We start from the raw sequence: 9,803 nt of genomic DNA, 5'->3' as shown, positions 1-9,803 counted from the left end.
ACGAAAGAAGGCAATCCTAGATGTCCTGGCTGTCAAAGCTCATACAGACAAGAACCGGATCACACAAATTGGGGGCGCGGGGGAAGAGAATGTATACAGAAAGGAAACAGCTTCACGGAGAACGGGGGCTAACAACATATTCAAGAAATCAAAGCCCGTTTAGGTCGAACTTAACTGTCCTGGACCGCTGATTGCTCAACAATCTGTCCTGTCAGTGTTACAAAAGATGTGCTCACATGCTGGGGGAAAAAATGGGAAGTTAGGCGAGATGTTAAGTAATCCATGGCTTTTAATAGGACAGTTTTCTGTTATAACTCGTACTTCCAGTGGTGAAAAGTGCACGAACTTGAACATTTACTCAAGTACTCTTCTTAAGTACAGGTACTTGGACCTTACTTGAGTATTTCCATTTCCTGCTGCTTTATACAAACACGCAGCCGCATTTCTCTCACAGCTTTAGTTACTTTGTATATCGAGATATTACGTAAAATATCTTTTTAACTTAAACATAAAATTAGTGCAATATTCAACTAAAAGTATATCAAGCCGTTAAAATCAACTCAAACATGAACAACTACAGCAGCTTAGTACTTTAAAGTGTCCGTAATAATGACGATAAAAGTGAACATGACAAGATCCCCCATAAATCTGCATACGGAGTACTTTTATTTTACACATCTTAAGAACATTTGGCTATAAATAAAAGCACGTTTCTGTGCTCATTTCAGATTTCATGACTTTGACTTGTAACAAGGTATTTTTACATTATGGTAATACTGCTTGTGCCTAAAAGAGAGAATACTTATTTTAAGGGATGTTGTTCAGCCTTTGAAGAACAACACTGCAAATATAAACAAAACATAAGCAGTAAAAAGTATTAAAAAAGGTATAAAAAGTCAAAAGATCTGCTCTTCCATCACTACATGCGTAATGTACGTAATGTACAAGATGCAAAATACGTTTCTAGTGAAGCGGCGATGTTCCACTTACACTTACTCATAATCACCTTCAGTTTTACGGAATAGAAAATACAAGTGAGTGTGTGTGTGTGTGTGTGTGTGGGGGGGGGGGGGGGGTGGCGTTTGTTCCAAAACAGATACTTCAGCTGGAAATTAACTTTATAAGAAATCATAAATGCCAGTATGTGGCATTGTGAAGTCACTGGTGTTTATCAACAACCCTATCAATCCCAAGAATACACACGATGTACCATGAGGCAGTAATAAATACTACTTATTTCTCTTTTAAGACGTTGTTTAATGAGCCTGTGGTCGCCCTAAGTGGGATGTGGTTCAGCACAGCTTGAGATTACCGCACAACTAGTCTGAGCTTTTGTGTTTTGTGTAGCTGATAAGTCTCTTTGCTTCATATAAGGCCACTAAGTTAGTGTGTCAGTGGAAAGCATGATTACACAACACAGAGGCTTGTGCTGAGTCCTAATTCCCCCCAAAGACACACAAGGAAAGAGCTGTGTTTGTCTGTGCTGACCTAAGAGTCTAATCTTAGAAATTCTCACTCACCGTGCTCTGATAATCTAAATTTATGCTTTAGGCAAACACGGAGGTGCTTTGAATACTGTACAAAGAGATGGAGTAAATAGGAAATGCTGCAACAGGAGGACAGAGCAAAGGAAGAACTCTGCCCTCTGTTGGCTTTAAGGGGTACTACGGTAAACTGTTGCTTTAACACACTGTCACCACAGACAACTTTCAATTTGTTGAGTTTCCCCATGACTTCTTTCATCTCCTGCTCAGTTAGATAAAATATTTAACATCCAGTCATCCCACTTAAACGTTATCAGTGACCTCAAGCCTCATCCTCCCTTCTGAGGAGGGGGTCATCAGTGCAGGAGGCAGAAATCAAACCATCCAGCAGAGGCTGAGGAGTGACTGACTGCAGCTCCAACAGAGACTGATAGGGGCCTACACGCCGAAAGGAGGACAGCTTTGACCTCGAGGAGCACAAATCCTCAGAAATCAAGTCTCAGGAGAGATAGCGAGAGGAAACTCCTGCCCGAGGAGAGCTGAGTGTGTCCCTTTTGTGTTTTTCACTTGGGAAGTCAGTGGGATGGTTAGACAGGAAAACCTCGTCAATATTCCACATTTCACTTTTACAAGCTGCGATAGAAATGTATATTTAGAGCTGAAACACTTGCTCCATTTATCGATTAGATAATCAACAGAAAAGCAAACTACTTTGATAATCGGTTCATCGTTTCAGGCATTTTCCAAGCAATAAATGACAAACATTCTCTACTTGTATATTTTTAATTTGTGAGACTTTGCTTATTTTCTTTGACATATGTGATGTCACAATGAATATGTTTGGATTTGGGGCTGTTGGTTGAACAAAACAGGTTATTTGAAGACAGCATCTTGGCCTATCATTGATTCTGACATCTGATCCAAAAAACACTTGTGATTAATCAAATACAATCTTTATTTGCAGCCTTTATTTAACAGTAAATGTCGGTTTTGCTGTCAAATGTCAACTTCTGAGTGAATACTGCATATCCTATTTCGTACGTATGCAGTTCAGCCTACACCTTTCCCATTTAAGGGACTCGATCTCAACTTTTTAAACAAGAAAGACATGTTTTAAAGGCGAAACACTGCTAAATATATACTTAATATTACACATGTAAGAAATATTAAGTACGTTTTCACTTGTGTGTGAATTAAAGATACAAAAAAAGTCTTCTAGAGGCATTTCAGCTCTCACCTCGTGTCAAAATGATGCACTTTGCCGTCTGCACGTTTAAAACAGGAACACATCTGACAGTATACCCCTGAGAGATTTTTTCATTATGGCAGGAAACAGGTGCCTCCTCTTAAACCTGGAAGGACAACTGCACCACACAATATCAAGCGGGCACAATGCATCTGAGAGTATTAAAGTAAACAACTGCGGTTGTGTGAGGCTTCTTGTGGTGGCCGGGCTCCAGTAAAGAAGACATTTCACATCAGAGTAAGTGGCTTGTTGTTGCGTTTTGTACCCCGCTGACCTTGTGGAGTTCAAATCCCTACGAGAACCTTTTTGCTCCGACATCACAGCCCTCTGTGTATTGTACTCAAATGAACTCTTGCTCCGATTATGTTCCAAGCGTGACATATTATGAGTCTTTTTTAGATCATTTCACACCAGCTAGACAGGGTTTTTTGTATTTGCTGAAGAATAAAAAAACCTGCTGTGGTAACTCCTCAGAGGAGAGACGATCGATCTGATCTACTTAATCAATCAGTGACAGGGCCTTTGAACTGCAGACGTGATTTCAAGCAAGTCTGTCATCCCACCCTGTCGTCTGTGAAAACACTCCAGGGGGAGATTACTCCAAACAGCCCCGGCTCGTAAAACTCTTTTTATGTTAAAACACACACCCTCGCTCTTCGCTGATGGGCTCCAGAATATGTCAGAGAGTTACCTTTCTTAATGCACGGGCAGGAAGACATTGCAGTCCCTAAAGGCCTGACTCTAAATCAGAAATGAAGTGAAGTTGCCGTATTCAAGCCGTGTATGTGGCTGACTATATTCAACATTTCAGCTCAAAAACAACTTCCCATGCCTCCTCTGCGGCCGCTAGCTGCGAGACAAAGCTCTCCACCCCCTGTGTGGCTTCTGTATAGGCAAAGAAGAAGAGGAAGGGAAAGGGGAATGTTTTGCCTCTCTCTCTCTCTCCACCCCTCTTCTCTCACCTCCCTGGGGCAGCGCTGTGTAGTAATAAACGCCCCCCATAAATCTCCCCCTCACGCCATCATCCCCTCCTCCAACTCCAACTCCAACTTTTTTTTTTTTAGTTAACAGCTTCTTTTCTTCTCCCCCCCGACCCAGCCTTTCTTTCCCTTCTTCTCTTTTCTATTGCAACCCAACCCTGACATTGACTCTGCACATGGCCGATGGCTGCTCTGTCATGGATTTCGAGAGCGGGAGGGGGAGAGAGAGAGAGAGAGAGAGAGAGAGAGAGAGAGAGAGAGAGAGAGAGGGGAAGGTGATGGACCACAATAGATTTGTATAGGTTTCACTCTCTGCAGCCCAGCTCTTTCATATGTGGCTGCATTGTCACCGGCTGTGGTTGAATCTGGTGAGATCACTCGTGTATCAGGTTATCGCCTCTACCTGATGGAATGACACCTACATGCATGCACATAGTCAGGAGAGTTATACCTGCCGGGAAGGAAGAGGGGCTGTCATAGAAAACAAGGGTTTAATGGGGGGAAAAAACTGTGGTGGGGAAAGAGTTAAAAGCTCTGGAAAGTCCCACAAGTGACGTTACAGTCCAGCAATTAAGAGTAAATTAATTACAGAGTAGTGGATGGTAGCTGAAACCCTGAGGATAGTGCAGTGCCTCCCAGTAAACAACTCCAGACTGAACTCCAGACTTCCATGAGAAAAGGAAGGAAATAAAGTTGTAGTGTGCTTCTGCCTCTCGCTGACTTTGAAATCTACTTATAGTAACAACATGTACTTCAACATGTACATGAAGATCCATTCCTTTGACTACGTTAACAGACAGAACATACAGAATGCCCTGTATCCTGTAATAAGTTGGTGTATTTGTGTAATCCAACGACTATGGCACACTAATAAACAGGCTTATTATGGAGATAAAGAGGGTTATTTTTACTGCAAGTTACTCAAAGAATAAAAGCCAAAAACTGTCCAGTGTTCATACTGTGTGCAACTGTGTAGTGATCTCAAACAAACTGACAACCCACTGAAAGTTTGTCCCTTCAGAAGAGGAAGAAGGAGAAGAAGAAGAAGAAGAAGAAGAGAAAAAAAAGTTCACTGAAAGTTAACGCCCAGCGCTCGAGGCTCCTCCTGCAAAAGGATTATAAAGCAAATGTCGGGGCTGGTGCAGGGCAGAGGGGGAGTTCTGCAGGGTCAAAAATACACAGGAGCTGCGGATCAGACACTCGGCAGACCTGCGCAACTTTTCCCAACGAGCACACTTTGTTTTTTTTTTGTTTTGTTTTTTATTTCCGATTTAACCCTGGTCGCTGCAAAGATGACCACAGCCGTGGTGTCGCCTTTCTTCGACTTCGAAGTCATGAACAAGGTAGCTTCAAAAACTTTTCCTCTGGTCCTCTGTAGCGGTTAGCCTGTTAGCCGCTGTGGAGGAATGATGGGCTGCATGCCCGCGGCCCTGCGCCGTGACGCGCCCGTGCGGACGCTTGTTTTGTTTTGCGCTTCGACTGTTTTGCTATTATTATTTTTTTCTACCTTGTTGTTTCCTGTCTAAACACAGTCGTGGGCGTTATTTACGTTAACGGGTGTCTTTAAAAAGTGTGCCGGATACTTCGCATTAAGAGTTACCAACTGTTGAAATGTTAAAGTGTTCATATGCAACATGTGTCACGCGTGTTCACCTTAAATGTGTCGTTTTTCTGACCGGTTTCGGTGCATGTTCGAGCCCCAGCCTCGGTTAACTCATTCACGCTGTCGCCCTGTTAATGAGGGCACTTTTGCGCCACTTTTAATACTCCTCACAAAGCAGCCGCATGCTCGCCAATCATTGACTACACTTGTCTGACTTTTGCCTGTTATTGCCTCCATAAACGCGCTTCTGTGATTAACCGCGTTAATATTTGTTGGGGGGGGAAATAAGGTGGTTTTCAAAATATCCTAACGGCTCAGCGGTCAGTTCACGTCACCGCACTGTTTTCGTTTGCATACATTTCCATGCTTTCAGTGTCAGATTTCTCTTTTTTTTGCTTCAAAGAGCGCCTTTTTTTCCCCCCCCTCTCTCGGTTGTTAAAGTTTATTACCTGGTAGCTCCTATACTCATGTAAATTAGTGACTAAACCAGTCATCTCCTCTAGTTTGTACGCGTATTGCAAAGCAGATCACTTTTTCTCTTGTTATTCAGCTGGATGCTTTGCCACTTTCATTATCTTTCAAATGATGCAGCCTCTTTGTAGCCACTAGCAGCCCTGTGGCCTCTCATGTGCTGCTGCTGCTGCTCCATTTACTAAACAGGCACACATTCCTACCCAGGGCAACTTGCCAAACCAGCTGCTGTTCTATAGGCCTGTATCCGCTTATGTTGTCCGAGCCAAAAAGAACAGTCATGCAAGAGGAGGCTGTGGGTTTTCTCCCTCTAGCCCACCAGCTTTCTTCAAAATCAGGACCACATTGACTGTCAGCCTTGGTGAATATGTAGAGTATGTTTTTCTAATGACGTGTATTCTTTGTGTTCCTGCAGAACAACAAATTGCTCAGCTACAACAACAACCTGGGTGCCCCCCATCCCATGTCTGTCCCTTGCACTGGCACTAATGTGCCCATCTCCAGCCCCGCCGGAGCCCTGCTGGACAGGAAGGCGGTGGGATCACCCTCGGTGGGAGGCGTGTACCAGCGGCGGCACTCTGTCAGCAGCACAAAGTTCAGCCAGAACCAGTTTCTGAACAGCTTGAAGGCAGGGGACCACTGCTCACTCATCTCAGGGCTTGGCAATGCCAGCAACAACAAGGAGAACCGCCTGCGAGACCGCTCCTTCTCTGAGACGGGTGAGAGGCTCCTCAACAAGTGCCTGGGCCCTGCCAGTCCCACCGGTGGGAGCCAAGTGAACTCCAGCCGTTACAAGACGGAGCTTTGCAGGCCCTTTGAGGAAAATGGTTCCTGCAAGTACGGTGACAAATGCCAGTTTGCTCACGGAATCCATGAACTGCGCAGCCTGAGCCGCCACCCCAAATACAAAACGGAGTTGTGCCGCACCTTCCACACCATCGGTTTCTGCCCATACGGGCCTCGCTGCCATTTCATCCACAATGCTGAGGAGCGCCGTGGACCTCCCCAGCAGTGCTCCCCTCTTAACTCCTCCAACAAGATGGACAGGCCTCGACTGCAGCACAGCTACAGCTTCGCAGGCTTCTCTAGCTCAGCTGGGCTGAGAGACAGCCCCACCTCCGTCACCCCTCCACCCATGTTCTTCCCTGATGAGGTCCCGGACTGGCCCAGCAGTAACCCCTTTACCTACTCCAGCCAGGAGCTGGCCAACCTGTTTGGGCCCAGCCTTAGTGTCGGCCCTGTAGGCACAGAGCCCAACACCCCTGCACCTCCCTCTCCAACAAGCACACCTTACTATTTCAGACCCATGTTGGAGTCCCCTCAGATGTTCGAGTCTCCATCCAGCCCTCCCGACTCTCTGTCAGACCAAGAGGGCTACCAGAGCAGCTCTGGAGGCAGCCTGAGTGGCTCCGAGTCCCCCACGCTGGATACCACCCGCCGCCTTCCCATCTTTAGCCGCCTTTCCATCTCTGATGACTAGACTGCACGCATCCACCAGTGACTTAAGTTCGATGACACAAAGAGAACATGGCACTCCCCTCTACCTCTGCCCCTTTCCCTAAGCTTCCCTCACACAACACCGTGTTAGTTCCTTGTTAGCATTGTAAAGATGTGATCAGTTAAGGGAACTCTCTCTCTCTCTCTCTCTCTATTCAAATGATCATTTCACCCCTGTTAATCTGCACAGCAAGTTTCAAAAAGTACCCAGCCATGTGTCATAGTGCCAAAAAAAAGGAGAGGAAATTGAACTATGAAAATCACAAGAACAAGAATTGACTGTTTTGCCAGGTGCCACTTGTTTTTTCTTTCTTCTTCATTTGTTCATGAATGTGTAGCAGCACAAGTGGCCTTGGAAAGGGGAGTGCATTGCACTAGCCCCCTCCCTCCTCCTCCTCCTCCCCCCTCCTACCTGATGATACCACTTCCCCTGAGCTAGCTAGAGGGTGCTCACTAACGTAACTGTAGATCTACCGCAGCCATTTTTTACAGACTGAGTTAAGACAAAAAATGAAAAAAATAAAGACCCTGAAAATATATGAATACTTTTTAAAAGAAAAAAGTGCCTGGGGCGGTTTCTGCATGTGTTTAGGGTGAATGGACTACCGTATTGTTTTTGGTTCTTTCTCATTTGCCCCCTCTCCACCCCACGTCACGGTTCTTCTCAAAGCCCCGTCTTATGTAATTGTGGACTGGGTGAGTCTGCAGGAAGGACTTTGAACTGGAAGTTGGTTATGTCCCCCCCCCGCCCCCGACCCCAATCCTCCCTTCGCTCCTGAGCTTTCTCCTCCTGTTGCTGGTCACTGGCTCTTTTTTTTGGGGAAGGAAGTCTTGATATCAAACTGATCATTAAACCTGTAAGACTTTGTCCTGCCTCTCAACCCTGCCTCCCCGCCTTTATCCTCGCCGATCTGGGGAATTCCAGCATTCCCATGGTGCAGTTGTACATCCTGCGACTTGATGAGATCGGATCTCCAAGCTATTTTACTTCACTTCTCCCCCACTTTAGTACCTGCTCCGAGGAGCCCTCTGTACTCATTACATCCTCCTTCTTTTTTTTTTTGCTTTCTTTATTTGATAATTATTTTTTATTAATGTTATTATTACGGTTATTATTGTTTGAAAAAAACTTTCCAGACAGAAGGTTTTGCTTGTCACTGCTTATTTAACTTATCAGAACATATTTATTGCTGATCATATGCATTTTTTTTGTTAATTTTGTTTTGTATTTATCTGGATAATGAACAATAGAATATATTTTCTTTTATGTTAAATTATGATCTTCCATATTAATCTAAAGATTGTGAAGACGTTTTTGTCAGTTTTCCTTTTTTTTTTCACAGTTTAATATATTGTACTTCAATGACTTTTGTTCTGCAACTACACTTTGTTCAAATGAAACTTAATTTAAAGCAAAAAAGATGCAAAAAAAAGGACGTTTTGCGTTTTGATTATTTATTGTACTTTTTTTTTTTTTTTTCTTACTCCCTCTTATCGGACTGCAATTCCACCTGAACTAGATTTGCTTGTATTCATTCCTGATGTTTCCCCCGTCACATCTTATAATAATCTGACAGTAACGGTAGCTAACTGTTAGTACATTAATTCACCTCGTCGGGTTCAGTCTCAGATCTGAGTGTTCTTGGGTTGATGGTAGAAGCAAAGGGGTGCTGTAAGACCTCTCACATCACTGGTTTAGGTGAAGTTAGAAGACTGGTTATGTTGAAATGTCTTCTGTCTTACACCCAGTCTGTTATTACAAGCAATAGCTGTGACCAAATGGGTTGAGGAAAGTTTCTTTTGTGTTTCTCTTTAATTTGATTGGATGCTTGACGCACCTGCTTGGCCCCCTCTCGACCATTGGAAGTGCCTCTCTGAATACATTCCAGGTAGCTAAGGCTTCTCTGCCTTTTTATATTTGATAAATGGAGGACAATTAAGTTTTTTTTTTATTTTAAAAAGTCACTTGTTCTGCGTTGCCTTCACACGTTCTTGGAAGAGGTGGCCAGATGTTTTTGACACAAAGAAAGTAAAACAGTTGAATGTATTTTTTCAGCCATGTTTTTTCACTACAGTAATTTCTGTGAGTTTATATGAAAACCTGTTTTTTTTTCTCCCTCTTTTGTAAGTATTGATTGCAGTTAAGTCAATAAACCCCATATTTTTGGAAAAGTTAAACTGTGTAATGAGTTGTGTCGCACATGCATGATGCCTCAAAATCTGTGAAATATTAAGGTCAGAAGAAGGTCCTTTTTCATTAAATCAATGACGATTATGTTTCTAATGCTTATTATATAAACAATCAGGTTGCTGAATATCCGAGTTTTCAAAGGGACTCATTTTGGGTGGCATTTAACATTTGCATGGCCTTCGTTACAGGGTATTAAGTTGGCAAAGCTTTATATCAAAGGTTTTCAAACTGATAACCCATAAATGCACTTTGAAATAATAAAAACTCCCTTATAACTCCAGAACCTGCCTGAGAAACATCACATTTTAAAGTTTTATTCAGTATCAAAGTA

The 9,803-nt window shown here is 43.5% G+C and overlaps 1 protein-coding gene across 1 annotated transcript; it reads left to right on the top strand.

The window, feature by feature from the left end:
* The first annotated feature begins 4,866 nt into the window (after positions 1-4,866).
* Positions 4,867-9,459, top strand: zfp36l1a (zinc finger protein 36, C3H type-like 1a). Its single transcript, XM_083924419.1, has 2 exons — positions 4,867-5,053; positions 6,200-9,459. The coding sequence occupies exons 1-2, from the start codon at positions 5,003-5,005 to the stop codon at positions 7,262-7,264; spliced, it is 1,116 nt and encodes a 371-aa protein (XP_083780545.1). The 5' UTR covers positions 4,867-5,002; the 3' UTR covers positions 7,265-9,459.
* Positions 9,460-9,803: the final 344 nt, after the last annotated feature.

The sequence above is a fragment of the Echiichthys vipera genome (genome assembly GCF_963691815.1).
Source record: "Echiichthys vipera genome assembly, chromosome: 12".
NCBI lineage: Eukaryota > Metazoa > Chordata > Actinopteri > Perciformes > Trachinidae > Echiichthys > Echiichthys vipera.
This window is presented reverse-complemented; position numbering and strand designations above follow the sequence as displayed.